The 20,984-nt window shown below is 36.8% G+C and overlaps 1 protein-coding gene across 2 annotated transcripts in view; it reads left to right on the top strand.

Moving 5' to 3' along the window:
* Themis (thymocyte selection associated) overlaps nucleotides 1-20,984 on the top strand; it is a 162,696-nt gene that overhangs the window by 82,441 nt on the left and 59,271 nt on the right. For both annotated transcript variants that reach the window (XM_013026770.1, XM_013026768.1), the window contains exon 4: nucleotides 3,249-4,297. In XM_013026770.1, coding sequence (XP_012882224.1) covers nucleotides 3,249-4,297 — 1,049 coding nt within the window. The remainder of the gene's footprint in view (nucleotides 1-3,248; nucleotides 4,298-20,984) is intronic.

Below are 20,984 nucleotides of genomic sequence, written 5' to 3'. Positions count from 1 at the left end.
CCAAAAGAAGATCTGAAAGAGCTATATGGAAGTCAGGAGAAAGACTTGGCTAGAGCTATACTGTATGGAATCCTTAGCAGATAGATGATATTTGAATACATGAGACTGTAACATTTCTGTAGGTGTGAGTGTAGATTAACGAAGAGAGCTAAGACACACTAAAAGGCATGTGTTTAAATAGTGGGTGGTGTGACAAGACAAGAAACCAAGAAAAAAGTCTTGAGAAAAATCAAGATTAAAAAAAAAGTGAGGAAAACGGATCAAAGCAGAGGGAGCCAAAATCTTCTTTGTCAAATACTGTTGATATGTTATTGAAATGAGATTGGTTATCATAACTTTAGAAGACTTGAAAAGAGAAGTATTAAAGATAAGTCAATAGCTTAGATACACAAAGTTGGTACAGAGATTGGAAAGCCTGATCTGGAGGCTTTCTCTGGCAGCTATGGTGTTTCAATTAGGCTAATCTTGGTTCAGTGCATCTACCAACACAAATATATTTGGGGATTCAGCTTGCGTTGTGGCAAAGGTGTCCTGATGGAGTGATTTAGAGATTCCACAAAGTACTTGATGTCATATATTACATCAATCTCTAGTCATTCTTGAGACTGGAGAAATAGCCTGCAAGTACTATGTCCCTCTAGCTCTAGAATATTTAAACTTACTTACTTTTTGCATCAGTTACAAGATTTTAGTTCTAAAATTACCTCTGGATTCTAGGAAGCCTGTGGTAATAATTTCAATCATTAGCATCTGATAAACCTTAGAAAATGAACTGATTAAGGAGGTAAAAGTTTCTCTTTTTATTAACCTTCTTGTTCTGTGTTAGAAGTTTTATAGATTTCAATCTATTGGAAGCCATTGATTTTTACTTTTTCTTCTCAAGGAAACAAAAGAATACTTTTTTGAAGCTGTGTCTTCATAAACTCCATTATACAGAACGTAAGTGTCATCTGACAGAAGTCATAGAATTAAGGTTTTTAGATATGGAATAAACAAGTAATAATGGAAAAGGCCAGGTGGGGTTGTGTTCACCTATATTTCTAACTAATGAAGAGGTGGATACAGCTAGGGAAAGTTAGTGAGACCCTATCTCAAAATTAAACTATAAACTATAGGATTAGAGGCATGATTGAAGGGGTAGAATGCTTAGCAAACAGGAGGTCCTGTGTTTAATCTGCAATAACTAAAGTTAACTAGAGCAAATTATATATGTGTATGTGTGTGTGAAAGCAAATTATGTATTCTAAGTTTCCCAAATTGTTCATTTTCAGAACATGGAAGAAAGAATACTAAAAATATCTTGAAAGATTGGGAAATAATATTGGATCATGAAAATGCTTAAAAACTTGTGTTAGCCAGGCACCAGTGGCTCATGCCTATAATCCTAACTACTAAGGGGGCTGAGAGCTGAGGATCAAAGTTTAAAGCCATCTGAAGCATGAAAGTCTATGAGATTCTCACCTCCACTTAAACAACAAAAAGCCAGAAATGTAGCTGGTGTTCAAGTCGTAGTAGAGCAAAAAAGCTCAGGGACAATACACAGGCCCTAGACAGACACAAACAAAACAGAACAAAAGCTTTTAGAAAACCATCAGAAAACATGTAAACTCTTATAAAAATATATCAACACTCAAAACTTTATTTTGAATTTAAGACTCTTTATCATAACACCAATGGGTAGTATCCTGGGGAGTGGGTAAATGATTTACAACAGTATTTTGGTAGCTCTTTGTTCTCAAAGGAAGACCTTTTGGAAAGAACAAAATCTTAGAAAGAGTCCTTTGTCCCAAAGATGAATTTGTACCCACTAGTCTTCCTCAGCTTCTGAGTGGATGTTCTGTGACTCATACGCTCCTACTCTTTCTACCCAGGTAGCATACAGCACTGGAAAAAAAAAGTAACTATGACATTGAAAAAAGATTCTACCTTGCTATTCATTTTTGTATATTACTCTTAAATGCTTTTTTGTTGTTGGTGGTGGTCATGGGACTTGAACTCAGGGCCTGGGCACTGTCCCTGAGCTCTATCAGCTCAAGGACTCTACCACTTAAGCCACAGCACCACTTCTGGTTTGCTGGTTTATTGGAGATAAGACTCACAAGGACTGGGGCTGGGAAGGTGGCTCAGTGGTAGAGGGCTTGCCTTGCATGCATGAGGCCTTGGGTTAGATTCCCCAGCACCACATAAGCAAAAAGAAAAAAAGCCAGAAGTGGCACTGTGGCTCAAGTGGTAGAGAGCTAGCCTTGAGCTGAAGAGCTGAGGCACAGCACCCAGGCCCAGAGTTCAGGCCCCATGACCGGACCCCCCCCCCCACCAAAAAAAAAGACTCACAAGGACTTTTCCTCCTGTGCTGCTTTTGAACCGCGATCCTCGGATCTCAGCGTCCTGAGTGGCTAGGATTTTGGATATGAGCCACCAGTGCACAGCTCTTAAATACTTTTTATCTTGTAATTTTACAACAATGCTTTTTCTCACAGGAAAAGATTTTGTACACAGAATGCATGTCTTGGTTTTATTTCTAGTATAGAAAACAAATTTAAAAAGTATGTATGTCTTGGGCATTACACATAAAGGATTTTGTCTAAAGTATCAAACTTTCTTGTATAATAATTTTATCTGAACTCTGGCCCTAAAGAACACGACTTAAAATGCTATAATGACATCATTTTTCACATAGAGATTTACATGTATATTCATGAAATTATTATTCATGATTTGGGTGAGATGCATAGGGCCCAAAGGAATAGTCAATATTCTTCCTTAATTGAACATGGGCTCATAGGAGTTGTTTATATATAAAATTGAATTTAGCTGAGTGCCAATTGCTGATACCAGTAAAGCTAGCTACTCAGGAGGCTGAAGATAGAGGTTTGATGCCAGCCCCAGCAGGAAAAATTCCTGTATCTCTAATGAACTACCAAAATGCTAGAAGGGGAGCTGTGACTCAAGTGGTAGAGTGCTAGACTTGAGCAAAGAAGTTCAGGGACAGCACCCAGGCCCTGAGTTCAAGCCCTAGGACCAACACACACACACACACACACACACACACACACACTTGCATTCTTTTTAACATAGCCATCCCAAGTTCCAAATCTGAAAAGTCACATTAAAAACTACAATATTCTAATTATATGAATTCATTTTTTTCTAAATTAAAATGATCTATATCACTAGGAGGATAGGCCACAGAAAACATTTGGACATATAATATGTCAGTCTTTTTTTATCTTTTATTTGTTTGTTTTCAGTTCGAAAGGATATTGTTCGCATTCTCCCCAGTTTAGACGTCGAAGTCAAAGACATTACTGATTCTCATGATGCTAACTGGTTTCTTCAGCTGCTCTCTACCGAAGACCTTTTCGAAATGGCCCATAAAGACTTTCCCATGGTGGCTGAAGTGCTAGAAGCACCTCCCAGAAGTCAGCTGTCCAATAGTATTTTACAGCCTGGGAAGACCATTGTGATCCACAAAAAGTACCAGGCATCAAGGATCTTGGCTTCAGAAATCAGAAGCAGTTTCCCTAAAAGACACTTCTTGATCCCCACCAGCTACAAAGGCAAGTTCAAGCGGAGGCCTCGCGAGTTCCCAACTGCCTATGACCTGGAGATAGCCAAGAGTGAGAAGGAGTCGCTGCACGTGGTGGCCACCAAGGCCTTCCACCCCCTGCACCGGGAGCTCTCCTCGGTGTCCATCGGGGACCAGTTTCTGGTTCATCACTCGGAGACCACGGAAGTCCTCTGCGAGGGAATCACAGAAGTGGTCAATGTTCTGGCCTGTGAAAAGCTCCTCACGAAGTCCAAAGAGGCCGCGCGGCTCCCTCTGTACATGGAAGGAGGTTTTGTAGAGGTGATTCATGACAAGAAGCAGTACCAGCTGGCTGAGCTCTGCCAGCAGTTCCGCTTGCCGTTCAATGTGAAGGTGTCTGTGCGAGATCTCTCTATTGAAGAGGACATCTTGGCATCCACCCCCGGCCTGCAGTTGGAGGAAGACATCACAGACTCTTACTTGCTCATCAGTGACTTTGCCAACCCTGGGGAATGTTGGGAGATCCCTGCTAGCCGCTGGAACATGACTGTTCAGTTAGTTCACAATGTGTCCAAGGACGCAGGTTCGCCTCTCGTCAGGAGCCTGGTGGAAGAGATCACCGAAGAGCAATATTACATGATGCGGAGATATGAAAGCTCTCTCTTACACCCCCCACCCAGACCCCCCAAACATCCCTCCGTCGAGGGAGCCAGGTTAACCCTGCGCACCCTAGCAGAAGAAAGGAGACTGGATCTGCCCGCTTCTCCCAAGGTAAGGCTGTGAGTCCCCAGATTTTCCTCTGGAGTGTTTTATTCATGAGCCAATTTGTTTCGAGTCTTTTGTTGAGTTTGCTTTTTTCTTACTTGCGTGCCATCTTTGAAATGAGCCCTTCCGATGCACAGTGGGTGAATGAACATCGCCAGAGCATAAGATGTTGCAGTATTGTGTGTTTTGATGCTTAACCAGTCAATGTGGCATGGAGTCTACACTGAATGAGAAATAGCAGGAATGGCATTTAGATGTAATGGCCCACACCGCTCCTACTCACAGGGTTTCACAACTAAGAAGACTTAAAAAGCTGCCCCAGAGGAAGGTATCTTTTTTATGTTGGATGAGCAAGAGTGGTTTATTTTTCCGAGGTAGAATTATTTTAATACTTCATACAGGAAATGAGCATACAATAAACTCCCATTTTTTTCTGGAAAGTTTCTGGTAACATGCATCTCTAACACATGTCTTCATTTTGTTTTATCTGAAGAAAGATGTAAAAATATCTTGGCAGCACTGTGTGTGAGAATGTGAGCATCTGCCCACATTATGTCTATCTCAGAATTGCAATCTTTAACAGTTCTATTGGAAAACAAAATCAATAAAATTGCAGACAGTATGAGATCATTATAGAATTAACAACCCCATCACCACTCTGAAGATTCTGGATGGTGGCTCAGCTTCAGCTCCACTTGTTGTCTTTGTCTGCCTCCTGGCTACCTGGAAAGATCTCATCCTATTAGGACGTTCGGGTTGTTTATCCGGCTATGGTTCTAGGGAGTGTAGAAGAAGTGCCTTCTGTCCTGGTAGATGCTGTGCTAGCAGTTTAGGGAATCTACACAATTACTAAAACAAAGAGAGATGTCTTGTTTGCTCCCTGAGCTCTGGAAGCATAAGTAACCTTGGACTTTAAGGCTCAACTAAAGATGTTGAGATGTTCATTTCACCTCTCAAATATTACATTCAGAATGTATGCTGGAGAAATCTAATAAGAATTACCAAATTTATTTTTAGAAAAAAAAACTAGCAGAAATATTCTTTTTTGGTATAACAGTTTAGGAGGAGTCATTTCAAATTCATTTTAATTTATTTTATTTTTTGTTGATCATGGGCCTGAACTCTGGGCCTCGGTGGTGTCCCTGAGCTCTTCAGCTCAAGGCTAGTGCTGTACCACTTGAGCCACCACACCACTTCCGGCTTTTTCTGCTTCTGTGGTGCTAAGGAATTGAACCCAGGGCCTCATCTATTCAAGGCAAGCACTCTACCACTGCGCCACCTTCAGAGCTCCCATTTCAAATTTTAAAGAAACAGTTCATAGCATTGATTAGCGGTTGATACTCCCATGAAAAGTGTCTGTCTGTCTTTGCCTCTTCTCCATGACATAATTTAGTACTGGGTGATGGGTGGAAAGGAATCCTTTCCTTGTTTTTATTTGTGATCAGAAAAATGCCATCACTCACCCAAAAATGTATACACCTAAATTCCCAGATGATTTGAAGGTGTTATATTACATGTCAAAGGAGACTTTGCATGTGTCTGTAAAATTCTGGACCTTGAGATGAGAAGTTTAACCTAGATTATGCTGGTAGACAAAAATTAATTACAGTGTTTTATCTATTTGTTTGTTTGTTTTCTAAACCTGAGGCTTGAACTCAGGGTGTGGGCACTGTCCCTGAGGTTCTGTTGCTCAACTCTAGCACTCTCCCACTTGAGCCACAGCATCACTCCAGATCTTTCTGTTTATATGGTACTGAGGAATTAAATCCAGGTCTTCATGCATGCTAGGCAAGCACTCTACCACTAAGCCACATTCCCAGTTTTGTATCACAGTGTTTAAAAGAACCTTTTTCCAGTTGAGGTCAAGATTAGAGAGGATGTTTTTCAAGATGGAGAAAGGGGCCATAAACCAAGTGAAGCAGGTGACCTTCAGAAGCTAGAAAAAACTGGCAAGCATTCTTGTTTAACAGTCTTCTGAAAGAATGCAGTAGTGAAATGTTAGAGGCATGGATCAGATGGTAAAGCAAGCATGAGACCATGAATTGAAATCACAGTACAACTAGAGAGAGAGAGAGAGAGAGAGGGAGAGAGAGAGAAGAAAGAGATCAACAATAACAAAAATGACAAATGACAATATCTTGATTGGAGGCAGTGAAATCAGTATCAGTCTCCTGACTTACAAAACTGTGAGACCATAAATTTATTGTATTTGAACTGTTGAATTTATGGTCACTTATCATGGCAATGAAAAGATAATATATGGCATAAGGAATACTATAGGACATAAAGTTGAAAGGGGAAAATAAGTAAAAATCTTTGAAAGCTAAATCCGTATATCACCTACTGTTGATTTTGTTGCATTTTTCCTTATAATGAATCTATTGTCCATGGAGAAATTAAGGGCACAGCTAAGCTTCAGGAGCTATTGAAAATGGCCAGAATGTGCTTTATTTTTCTTTACATATTGGTTTTATTTTCCCAGGAAAGTTTTGTCATACAGGTGACATGATTGCTGAGAGTTTCTACATCATTACTAGAAAAGAATGTCACATGGGTTTACATGTATGTCCATCTCTGGACTCAATCAACTTACTGGCTAGCCAAATTAGGGACAAGATTAATGCGTGTTCTAGATTCAATTTTCTGTAACAGAAAATCACAGGCTGAATAATTTATAAAGAACAAAAGCCTATTGTCTTATATTTCTGGAGAATGGGAAGTCCAAATTTAAGTTGTTTCCAATATGAAACCATGTTGTTGCATCATCCAGAGATGTGAAAGGAACATTAAGTCTCCACATGACAGAAGAGCAGGAGAGAGAAAACTCATTCCTACAATCCAGGTGCCCTGCCACTCCCCTTTATTTAGATATGAATTCAAGGCCTGGCGTTTGCATTTTTTGATGTTCAATTATTCTTCAAGTAGGGTTTACCCATTTATGCCCAGGCTGGCTTGGACCACAGTGTTACTATTTACACTTTCCACATACCTGGGATGACAGGTGTGTGCCACTGAACCCAGCATCTCATTAGATGAGATGAAAACTTGTGAACTTTTCACATTGACTGACCTAGCACTCCTCCCTAGTTCTGCCTTCCAAATAGCTTGGATTATAGACATGAGCCACTGATTCGGGTCCCTTTTTATAGAGAAATTCATCCATTAAATCCCTTGTAACTTAATCACTTCCTGTCAAACCCCACTTCCCAGCACTATTGCTCTGGAAATTAAATATCCAAAACATGGATTTTTGAAGGGACAAATGCATTCAAACAATAGCACTAAAGAAAGAAATGAAGTCTGGTTGTCTCAAATAATAGATATTAGAACTATAATATGTGAACACTAGAAGATTCAAAATCATGCCGGTAGATTGGGAGATGAAACAGAACAGGAAGGAAGAAAAAAAGCCTAAACCAGGAAAGTATCATTCATAGATTAATTTTTTTCCTTTGACAGATGAAAATGATTTAAATGTTTTATTGGGAGGGAAATATAAAACAACATGACTATTTCTAGGCAGTGAAGGTGAATGTAATCATAACTAAATTCTTTTATGCAGAGCATCATATCAACTTTATTTAATATTGCTTCTTTATTGATTAAACCCTACATTTCTTCTTGGTATTGAATTCTGAGTCCCAATCTACAGAAGATTCATTAGCGTTTGCAAATTGTTTTTAAAATGATAGAAAGTACTTTATGAAAAGAGGGCAATGGGAAGTGGTGCTGTGGCTCAAGTGGTAGAGTGCTAGCCTTGAGCTGAAGAGCTGAGGGACAGTGCCCAGGCCCAGTTTCAACCCACAATTGACAATAAAAGAAAGAAAAGAAAAGAGGGCAACCTTGCTGTCCTGTTACAATATCCTCACCAATATTTGAGTCCTAGAAAGAACTTTTGTGGGAGGGTAAAATTTTATATCAAAATATAGTGGACTGTAGGTGAGAGATGTTGTTAGGGAGATCTTGCTTTGATTAATTTTTTTTCAGGTAGAAAAGAATAATATACATTTTCCTTGCTTCTTTTTGTTGTTGTTGTTGTTGGTCATGGGTCTTGAACTCTGGGCCTGGGCGCTGTCTCTCAGCTCTTCAGCTCAAGGCGAGCGCTCTACCACTTGAGCTACAGCACCACTTCCGATTTTCTAGTGGTTTATTGGAGATAGGAGTCTCATGGTCTTTCCTGCCCGGGATGGCTTTGAACCGCGATTCTCAGATCTCAGCCTCCTGAATAGCTAGGATTACAGGCGTGAGCCACCGGTGCCGGGCCATTTTCCTTGCTTCTATAGTAAATAAAACACTATATTTTCTCTGAAATCACCTAAAATGTCATAAGATGCTATCATTTACCTGTGTTCAGGCCAGATAACCTCATTTTCAGTGATGTTTCTTATCATGAAGATACGGATCTGCTTAGTGGGTCATTTATGGAACATCAGCAGAAGATCTGTCCATCTCTGTATAATCTATTTTTTAAAGTCTTCCAACCAACTCTTTCCTATTATTACAATTTCACCCCTTAATACATTTCTTTTCTGTTTCTTCTGATACCTACATTAAAGCTTTTCTATAATGAATAGTTTCGAAGTGATTGGATAGAACATTATGTTTTACATGCAGGAAGCAATCATTGAAAACATGCCTCTAGAATTTTGGATTGTATACAGAATATTCCTTTAACTTTACAGAGCAATTTGTGAGGGTTATTCAGAGTTTAAACATTCAAGTTCATTTCCTTCGTTAAAATGCTTTTTCACACTATAGAAAAGAATACTAGATGCATCATTATATCAGTTTACTTTTGCTTTCCTAATGGATCATTAACTTTACACATCATTTTTTGCATTGCTAATAACAGGACAGATGTATAGTTTAGGAGGAAGAATCTAAAAAGTACTTAGTATTAGCCAAATTCCTCTATAAAAAGTATTCATTGTCAGTTGTGAACACCATAAGTTCATCTAAGACATTTTAGAAATTAAAAACAAATGAGGAAAAGTTATTTAAAAAACTAGAAGTGATGAAAAGAATCATTTTTCAAGGTATGATTCCCAACTATTCTTTACCTTCAGCAATGCACAGATAAGAAGCAACAAAAAGAAGATTGTAGTAGAATTTAGAGAAGTAATTCAAGTATGGTGAGGGGCAGAGGACAGTGTGGGTTGGATATCTAAAGGAATGACAAGCTACCTCAAGCTCTATGCAGTTTTGCATGGAAGAACTTTAGTGTTTGTTAAATGTGATAGTTAATGTTTATGAAATAATGTATGGAATCAAAACAGGCGAGGGAATTTACCAAATGACCCTTCAAATTCCCTTTAAAATGACACAACATCATGATGTAGAAATAATATCTTCAGGAACTGTGCATTTGGATTTTTTAATCAAATGAAGATAATATAATATGGCTAAACAAATGAAACTATGCCTAAAATGGTGATTGACATAAGAATGTGGTGGTGGTATAGACTGCCCTTCCTCAAAGGTTAGTTTCTGTGAGAAGTAGTTTCAGGTAGTTTGGAGGAACACATACTCACTGGGGTCTTTGCCTGTCGTGGATATATATATGACTATGACTTCTGAGTACCACACGGGAGAAATGTAACTTCTGCATTCTGATGAAAGGGCCTATAACCAGATAGAAAAACAATCCACTGGTTGAAAGATGAGATATTCCATGTCTACAGAGACTGCAACAGAGACCAGAAATCTTGCATTTCACTAACTCTGTTTGGCTATTTAATGCCCAAGTGTCCACTTCGTTGCCAGAATTTCTAGATTTCTGTCAGACAAGAACCCCCACCGGACACATTAAGGCAAAGAACAAAGGAAGCTGTAATGGCTAGGTACTGCACAATGTGCAGGAAGAAACCCTAAGCCAGAATGAGAGTGAGGCTGAAGAGGGCAGATGGAAAGCACTAGTTCCTGGAAAGTGCAAAGAGAACCCTCTTTGGTTGCTGCTGCTGGTGCTAAAACAACACTTCTGATCTGCGGTGACAGAGGAGTGGCTGAAATGTGGGGTTTGTTTGTTTGTTTTAAAAAGCCCAAGCTCCTGGACTGAATCTAGATCTTCTCACAACAGGGAAGAGTATAATATCCACCCCATTGCTATTGGTAGGGTTCAATCACAAGCAATATGATTTCCTTCTGTTTTTCTTACTGTGATGTGATTTAAAATCATTGAATGTTTGGAATTTATAAATGCCTCTGAACTTCTCAATACTGATATAGAATCTACTATTAGTATTAGTATGTCCACTGGGTTCAATCTAAAATTTGCAAATCTGTTTGCTGTCTAGTAGAGATTATAGAAAATTTTAAGGCAATGAAGATCAAATATAGGCACATTTAAAAGTTGGGTGTTTGAATCTAGAAATAAGAAATAACAGCTTCCTTTTCTTAAAAATGGCAAAATTTAACTGCAAGATAACAAGCATGTCATTTTCTTAGCAGATATATGAGTTGTTTTTAGACTACAACATAAACATTAATAAAATCACAGTGTTTGGGTCCCTGATGTTGATTTAGTAAATGGCCTGGTCTATAAACAGCCAACTATAAAGGAAACACTTGAAAAGATGGGAGAAAGTTAACCCTGGATAAAGTAAGTGTTTGGTTGAAAACTGTTAGTGGAAAACTCCCAGATAGAGTTCTGTGCCAAGTGGGATGTGTGACATAAGTTTTTCTGTGCTTCTCAAAGGGGGAGAGTAGTCTACACTTTCAAAGTTTTGCTCTAGGCATAACCTATCCTATGTTAATACCTAGAATTGGGTAGCTGAATACCAGTTTAAATGAGCTTTAAAAGAGCCAGTTAAATTTAGTAAGACATTCAAAAACATTTCCTGGTTTTAAAAGAACTTCAACTAACAATGAACAAGTCATCAAACAAAGAAGAAAATATTCATTTTCTCTGGATAGTTTATGTCTAAAGACCATTATTTCATTCTGAGATGATTGAAGTAAACTCCCACTTGGAAATCCTTCAGTGAACCAAAATTCTGGCCCTCTTAACCTTTCAAGCAGCTGAGAATGCTTTCTTCCATAGAGAAGCAATGAAAACTTTAGTTAATATTATTTCCAACCCTTTATTTGTGGTGTCAAAAATTAAAATACCACCAAACATGTAATTATTATGTTCTCAGTGCTAAAAATTGCTATTTCTTAGCTATACAAAAAAAGTTTATTTCTCCAGGAGATTAGAAAAATGATCCAGTGAATTACTTTGTATTAGATTTCTGGCTTTAAAGAAAATTAGAATGAGTTTCCTTTTCTTAAATTTCCACAACACAGAAATCCCTGCTTAAAATGACCAGCAATAATAAAAGAAGTTTGGGATGTTCTGTATGTAGTATCTACAAAGTTAAGGACAACTGATTCGGCAAATTCCCATAATCCCAATAGAAGTTTTAGTGCCTGGAGTCACTAAGATGAGTGTTGGGATTACTAGATAGGCAAGTCAAATTCTTTGAGCTCTCAATGGCCAGTTTTACTTTATTAATTAAAAACAATCAAAATAATAGTTGGAAACTGGCAGAGGATGAAATTCTAGCTGGTTTTGCAGTTTCTAAAGATAATTTATATAAAATTTCTATTATATTTATCAATCCAATATCTATTTCAGAATAAAGCTTTGATAAAATATAAACTACACATTTGCACATGTAGGTTTTTATGGGCTAATGACTTAAAGAGAGACTTCTCAGAAGAGGTAAGAATGGCCAATAAACACACAAAGCAAATATTGAGATTCCACCTCACCACAATTAGAATGCCTGTTAGCAAGAAACTATTAATAACAAATGCTGGCTTAGAAGCAAAAAGAGATCTCTATTAGGCTGAGTTGTGAATGGATACTTGTCCAATCACTCTAGAAAGCAGTATGGCAGTTCCTAAAAGACTCATCAGAGCTTCCCTATGACCCAGCAATTACAATCCTAGGCATTTACCTGATAGACTACAAGTAAGACCACATTAAAGCTACCAGCAGAACCACGTTCATTGCAGCATTATTTACCATAGCCAAGATATGGAATCTGGCCAGATACCGCTTAATAAAATTATTTTAAATTATTTATATCTAATTATTTCACCATGTCAAAATAGTTAATTGTAATTTTAATTCTTCATATGTATAGAACTTTAATTGTGTGCCCTTTGCTGTGATGATGTTAATATTAATGTTAAAATCTATTAAAATTTACTGACATAGGTAATCAAATGCTGATTGATGGCTAGTGTGGTCCAGCCAGGAGAAAGACCATACATTTGTGATCATGTATGTAGGCATAACTGCATTGATTTAGGAGTGACTTACATTGACTGGAGTATGGAGCAATGATACAAAAGTAGAAGATAGAGATTCAGATGATAAATCTGTGCAATTACCTAGTTTCTTAGCTCAGGGTTCTCCATTATAGATAGAATATGAGACTTCCTTACCACTAAATTACAAAGTCCCTGCCACATTCTCTCTTCAAAAGATCAAAGCCTATGTCTTCATTTTATGTTTCCTAATGCTTGTTTCAACCATCAAATTTCTATGATTTTGGATCCATCTTTCTGGCCAATTTCCTAAGCATTTCTATTCTGTCTTTGAAGAATCTCCAGCCACTGTCCCATCCTTTTCTTCTTTTCATAATTCTTTCCTTTCTTTAGTTTTTCTGGGAGCAAACATTGTGTCCTTATCCTCACCCCTTCTTTAATAAGGAAACATAAGATTCATTTAGCTCACAGCTAAAACTTTAATACCTGACCCCAACTTATTTTTATTTTCTTCTGATCCCTGTGGATAAAATAATATATTTTATTCTGCTACACTAAAGAATGAAGGAAAACAAAATTGGTTTATTTCACGTTGAAAAGCCTGGGATTTTCTAAACATCGCTGATTTTTAAGGAACTTAAATTCTTCGCAGACACACACACAAAAAAAATGGAAGTCATTTTAACATTCCCAGTAGGAAAATAGCGATAATATTTAGAAACAAATATTTTAGACTTAAAATATCTAGAAAAGGCAAGTCTATAGAGATAGAACACGTAGTTGTGGGAAATTTCAGGATGATGAAAAGGTACTAAAATTGAATTGTGATAATCCATAATTTTTAAATTAGTATTTGTACAATTATAATGGTAACATTTTTCATCCTCACATAAAGCAATTAAAACTATAATTATGATAAGATAACTCACACCAAGGCAGGGAAGTTTCCCTGCCTTGTTTAGAAAGCTAAAACAATAATATAGAAAAGAAAATGCTGCCTTAAGAGATGGAAAACATATTCAAGAAAACTTGTGATATGAAATTTGTAGGATGTGTGGTTGACATAAAGTAAGGTACAAGAAAGCCACATGTAAGGGTGATATCTGGCCTACATATCAAAATGGAGGATACTGAAATTCACTAAAATTCAGTCAAAAACTCATTAACATAAGGAGCACAGGACATAACTATTAAGGTTCTTTTGCATGAACTGAGTTAGAGTTTAATGTGTCCTTAGTTTGAAATATCTGTGAAATGTCTTAGCTAAGATATGTGATATGACATTAACTATGGATCTGTGATTTCAGGAACTTCAGTATAGATGATAAATTAAATCATATATATATATATATATATGAGAGAAAGGAATTTGAAGAGTGAGTATAACCCATGAGGGAAGCAGAAGCTGGAATTCTTCTCTGAGAAGTTCAAAAATACAGGGAACAAGGAAAAATACATAAGGAGCCCCAAACCTAGGAACCTACAAGTTTTATTATCTGAGTGCTGACAGTGATTATGTCCCTAATTCCATGTATAAACTCATTTAATCCTCAAGTAAGCCTAATGAAGTCAGTCCTACTTTATCATTCTTATCCTGGTTTTACAGGTATAGAAAGGTACATCCATACTGATGTTAGCCTTCCAAAATCTTAAGTCTGATTGTTATTTTTCCAAGTAGAAAAGAAATGAACATTTAAGCTAGTTGGTTTCATAAAGAATAGCTTTGATGAAATGAACTCTTAAGACATGGACACAGAGGTTTTTCTTCATTGTTGTTCTCAATGTATTTTGTTTTTCTGTTGTGTTTTTCCCCTCTATGGTATATCCCCTGCTGTCATTGTGTTTGATTTTGCTGAGGATTATGTATACGTGTATCTGAACTAGGGAAGGGAATGGGAACAACAAAATGGTGAGGCAACAGCGACACTCACAAGATACTATGTTGGAAATAATCTGTACAACTTGGGGGAGGTGGGGAAGAGGGAGAAAAATGATGGAAGAGGTGACAAGTTATACAAGAAATGTAATAGCCGGGTGTGGGTGACTCACGCCTGTAATCCTACTCAGCCTACTCCTTCTCAGGAGGCTGAGATCTGGTGATTGGGGTTCAAAGCCAGCCCAGGCAGAAAAGGCCATGAGACTCATCTTCAATTAACCACTAGTAAACCGGAAGTGGTGCTGTGGCACAAGCAGTAGAGTGCTTGCCTTGAGCTGAAGATCTGATGGACAGCACTCAGGCCCAGAGTTCAAGCCCCATGACCGACAAAAAAAAAGAAAGAAAAGAAAGAAATGTAATCACCAGCTTACTTATGTAACTGTAACCCTTCTGTACATTGCCTTGACAATGAAAAAAAAAAAAGAATAGCTTTGATTTTAGAATGACAGCTGAAACCATGGCACTAATTTTTCTTACAAAGCATTGCAGAAATCATTCAGAGACTCAACTATAACTTAAATTCATGGCACTCTAATATGTCAAAGGAATTTTTTTTTCTGAAATGCCAATTTTCACCTGGCTTCTTCTCCTGGAAGGTCAGTTATCATGCATTGAGGAAGGAAATGAGTAAGAAAAATGTGAAGTAGTTCATCTGTTCTCTACCTAGTCAAAAAAAAACTTACAGTCCTTCTTTTGCTAGGGTGAAAAGGTGGTCATGTTCGATTAAACATGGAAGTAGCAAGAAACTGAGTATTCGTGAACTTTAGAACTACTACATTACCTTTAAAAAAAATTCAGCCGGGCGCCATGGCTCATGCGTGTAATCCTAGCTACTCAGGAGGCTGAGATCTGAGGATCGTGGTTCAAAGCCAACCCTGGCAGGAAAGTCCGTGAGACTCTTACTTCCAACAGAAAACACCAGAAAACTGGAAGTGGTGCTGTGGTTCAAGTGGTAGAGCACTACTAGCCTTGAGCTGAAGAACTGAGGGACAGCACCCAGGTTCAGAGTTCAAGCCCCATGACCGATCAAAATAATAATAAAATAATTAAAAATTTCTATCTTTGTTCCTCCTCTCTGCTCGTTTTTGGAAATACTAACATGTTCTACTAACTAGCCTAACGCAGATATCTAGAAATCATCCTTTTCTATTTGTCATTAACTAAACCCTAAAGGTTGCACTTCTTTAGAGTTTCTTGAATGGTGCATTAATGCATACTTTCTTACTTAGATCATTATCATTTTTATTTTTAGTCTGTATTATTGAGCCCAACTTGTAAATCATCGTTTTGTTTCTTGTCATAATGTATTCAAATTGTTATTCACATTACTGACTTACTGGTCATTTTAAGAGAAAAATCTTACATATAGTAAGATTGCTTTGACATTCCTTTGGTTAATCATTTGTTCTTTTTTATTTCTCTTTATACCTCGACTCATATTTATACAATTACTATTGTATCATACTTAAAATTTATAATTCACAAATACTTGTTTCTATTCTTAGTCTCTAGTCTTTCAAATACAATTTTGTAATTACTGCTGTTTTTTAATAACTATTTACTGGAGTTTATTAAATTCTAAATAGGTTATGAATTCTCATTGAATCCATTCAATGTCCTTTTGAGCGTTCAACTGTAAACAAAAAATAGAGGAAAGAAAATTGAGGCTTGACCAATAGCTCACACCTATACCTCTAGCTTGCCTCCTGGTTTCACCTTCTCTTTCCTTCCCTGAAAGGTTTTTTCCAAGGATCTCCTTCTGTGTAGAATAATTCCTCACTATTTCAGTTCTGCATCTCCAAAACCTGATCTGTCAGGATTGTGCTATTCCCTTAGATATGCACATAGCAGTACCTTCTACTTATAGTCCATTCTGCCTTAATATTTCCCTTTATTTCACCTTGATTCACCTTTAGATTCCTCTCTGTGGTTACTCATCCCAACCCCGTGTTTCCTTTGGTTACCCAATCCTCACATTTAGTTTGCCTCTACCCTTCTGTATTCCACAGTGCATCAATTCCAGACAAAGATGTAAACAATTCCTTTCTGAAACTAACTCAATTTGTTTTCAAATAAATATAGCAATATTGTTTTACCCATCTCAAGGGTGTTACATTATGACTCTATTTGCCATTGAGATACCAGAATTAAGATACTAAGAGGTTATGCAATGAAAGGCAGAAATAGCTTGTTCTAGCAAAATAGAAAGAAATTTAGCCTCATTTAGCTAAAAGCACAAGACCTTTCTAATCAAACATTTGACATCATGACCAGGCTGAGGGAAAAAAGTGTACCTGTTCAGTTATAATTGGTTCTGCCCGGAGAAGTGGATTTCTTATTGTCTGTGCAGCTACAGGAAATGTGGTTAATAAAAGCCTATGTCAGCCACAGTGAAGCTGTTCTTTAAAGCTCTGCCAGACCACTCTGTGAAACTGTTATTTCCTATTATGAAAACTAAATCTTGAGTCACGGTTAAAAGGTAATCAGTCTTCGGGAGAGTAGTCCTGTAGAGGTAAGCAGTAATTCCAATTTGATTGGTGCCATAGGCTTTTTAAGGAACAGTTTCAAAATGCAGAACATTTGCAGAGAGAAAGAAACACAGTCCAAAATAACATTTCCAAGAATTGTTTTCCTAACATCACATTATATTAGTAAATATATTGCAACTTACAAAAACAAAATTGTGTCTTTCCTGGCAACTATAACAGTGAAACATAGTGGGTTTGAATACTTTCTGTGTGTATGTTATTTTTCTGACCCATATAGCACTGAGAGGTCTTTCATGGTCATCTTTTCACAGCAGGAATCTTACCCAAAGGGCTAAGGTTCACAGTCAGTGTGAAAGCTGGCTTGGCTCTCTGGTCTCCTCCCCGCAGAGTCCAGCCACTTACCATCCCGTGATGTACACTGGAAAGGTGGTATATGAGGGCCTTTGTAATGTCTTGCTCTTTTTTTCTTAGTAGGGAAGCTATGTTTGTGTCTGCCAATGCCAGTAACAATAGCATTTCCATGAGAGTGGTTTTGAATGCAAAACCCAAAGAAATAATCTATGCTTGTGTGTACCTCTGTAAATATATATTAATACACACATACATATACACATATATGCATGTGTATAATGTATACATATATGTGTACAAATGCATGTATATGTGTATATGTAGAGATATACATACGCTTATCTACATACATTCATACCTACCAAAAGAGAATAAATATGACTTATAAGAGATATGAAAATTTTAATTGTTTCAATGCAAATGTTGTTATTTGACATGAAGTAATTTCTTCTAGGAAAGGGTATTATAATTGGCTACATTAATAATAAGTATAGAAACAAATGGATTTCTATTTTCCTATTGCTAACACACTGTTGGAGAGACAGGTGTTTTATACAAGTTTCCTAGTTGGTTTTGTGTTTTGTGTGCTAAGGAGGTAAACTACAACTATGCAGTTAGGCAGGACACCTGTTCCTCTCATCTACTTCTTTCACTCTGAGCAGATTTAGGTTCCTGGACATTTTTCATTTCCTTTGAGAGAATTTCTCTCAGGAATACTTTGGGCTGAGTAAACAAGGGATCTCAAACACAGTTTCTTTGGAATTCTTAGCATTCTATTTTTTTCTTATGATGTTTTATTTGGTTATATTAGCATCTACAGACTCAAATTATCTCGTTTCTTAGACCTGTGATGTTCTGTACAGCAAACACCATGTTCTGGGTGCTTAAGAAGTCTTTATCTAATGTTAGAGAAGAGAACAAATGTTCATGACACCTGAAAAATGCTTTCTCTGAAAACATTTCAATTGTATACTGAATATGTATGGTTTCTGTACAGAGCTAAGCAGCTCGGAAACTTTTTTTTCTAAGCTGCATGCTAATTATACTCAATTGTTTATCAAATGATCTATCAGTTGTTTAAAAGATGGATATATAAAAAAACAAAACTAACTTTGAAAAAGTTACAACTGTTAACACAAGCTCTGTGGAATATAGTAGCCCATTGAAAGGAATCTGATTTTTTTTCTATGACTAAAATTGAAAATGATCACAGGCTTTGAAGCAGGTAAATGATGATATGATTTCTGCTTAAAAAACATAATTCTAAGAGCATGCTAATGATTAATATCAGTCATGGTCAGGGCAGCCAGGATTTAGTTCTAATGTAATCTAGATACTAAAGCCATTTTATTTTGTTTTTGAAAATTATTTAAATAGAGGAAATGAGGAAACATATTCATACAATTGAATGCACATGTTCTCACTCATATTTGGAATATATAATAAATGCATAAAAACATAAGTAAATGCCTTGGGTGATAAAGAAGAGTACGTAAATATAATGATTGAAATATGGTAGATTTAAGGGAGAACTCAGTGCAATTCCTTAGAAAGATAAAAAAGCACAGTTAAACAAATTAAACACAAGGAAACAGGTACTTGAAAAGGACAGGATGGGTCAAGGGCACTACAATGAAGGAATGAAGAGAAAGGGGGAGAACGCAATAAAACATTAATGTACCTCTTACAAAATTAAGAAAAGTTAGGGAAAGGGTGGGTTGAGTGGATGAGTAAGATTGTATGTATAAATAGGTGACAAGAGATGCATTTTATTCATAAACTGTTTTGTTAAATGAAAACTCCTTGGTACAACTACTTAAAGATAAGAAAAAATATTTTTAATAAATAAAAAAAATAAAATTTAATATATATTACCTTATTAAAGTAAATGATATTTCTCTAATATTTTGTCATATTCTAAAAGAGTGTCAGGAGCTCGCAAGAATTAAGTCAAATAGCCTTGTCTAACAAGAGTTTGCAAAATATAAAAAAAAATGCATGGTTTTTCCAGTCAGTAATGGGAGGGAATCTCCATTGGGATGAGCCTATTTGGGGGTCTTTTAAAGAAAATCACAGGGTGAAATGCAAAAGGGCTTTTTTTTCAAGTGGAATAGTAAAATTTGAAAATGTGGCTTAGTAATTTATAATTACCACAAAACTATTATCTTCAAAGCTCAAGTACTTGGGTAGAAGGAGGCAAAGTTATAAATATAACTCATATGTTTAAGAAAACTATCAATAATAGACAAGAAAATATTCTCCCTGTTGAATTGAAAGCATCTTTCATATTGGGCCTTCAGTCTTCCACTAGGAGAAACTGAGGAAAGTTCCTTAGACCTTTTCATCTCAACTCTGACTGACTCCTGGGCAGAAGTCTCCATGAATACTTTCATGTTTCCCCATTGTTGCACCTTCTTGAGACTAAAGATTTGGGGATCTTACTTTATTTTTCAGGATATCTATCATCTATATCTGCCTAAATAGCTACTCACCTAACTGTTTATGTGTCTTCCTACCTATAATTGTGGCAGGTTGATTTCTCAACTTATAAGTAGAGTTATGACTCAAAACATTTGTCTTCATAAATCTCATGTTGATGTTTCTACTCATTAGGAACAAGTATCTCACAGTATGAATAACAAAGATCTTCTGTATATCATTTGTTCTCTGTTATACATTCAAGAATCGATCTCAGAAATAATATATGAACATGTATGATGTTTTTGCACATATGCACACATATATGCCCATATTTATATAATTTTTGAAAGGGAGAGATGGAAACAGTTTCCCAATGGTAATGGAGGCCATGAATGCAAGTTTAAGATGATGTTTTACAAAGATGAGTAATATAGGTGTCAGCTAGGATCCATGCTGGCAGAGAGTAGACTAGGGCCTTGTATTTGCATAAATACATATTGAAGGTTTTTGTTTTCTGGTTAAAAGAAGTTGATGTGTGTGTGTTTGTGTGTGTGTGTGTGTGTGTGTGTGTGTGTACAACCTAGAGAAAGACAAAGAGAAATTAAGCAAGTAAGAAATATTTAGAATATGAAAAGAATAAACTATATCTTGTATCTTGTTCATTGTAGTTGATATCACATACTCAAGAAGATGTAGTGCTAAACAGTTGCTGCTGATTCTTTGATAAGTGCTCAGGTGGTGGCTGTTCTAGTGTGGAGTTGGTATAAACAAATATAAGTCCTATGAATAGGGCTTTTTCAGGGATATTCTTATCTGGTTGAAGAGTGACAATGATGTAGGAATTTGGATTTTGGAAGAGCTTTACACAAAGTGTCTGTTCTCTGCTGTCTGTTCTCTGCTGACTTTCAGATTATTGGGGTTCATTTTAGTTTTAGTTTTGTTTCATACAAGGTCTCTCTGTACAACCCAGGCCTCAAACTTTGAATTCTCTTCTGCCTCTAGCTCTCTAGTGCTGGGATTACAGCTGTGAACTATGTATAGGGCTAAGGTTGTTTTCCTAGCTATTGTGGTTTTGAGCCTCCTGTTTTCCAAGAATTCTAGGGATGTAGGGAAAAGGGAATTGGAATAGAGAAATTTAAAACATAACAGTTCACTGATTTTTTTGTTGCCTCCTCCTCGTCCTCGTCCTCCTCCTCCTTCTCCTCCTCCCCCTCCTCCTCCTCCTCCTCCCCCTCCTTCT

Source organism: Dipodomys ordii, unplaced genomic scaffold (assembly GCF_000151885.1).
Source record: "Dipodomys ordii isolate 6190 unplaced genomic scaffold, Dord_2.0 Scaffold97, whole genome shotgun sequence".
In the NCBI taxonomy this organism is placed as follows: domain Eukaryota; kingdom Metazoa; phylum Chordata; class Mammalia; order Rodentia; family Heteromyidae; genus Dipodomys; species Dipodomys ordii.
Note: the sequence above shows the minus strand (reverse complement) of the source record. Positions and strands in the feature narration are given on the sequence as shown.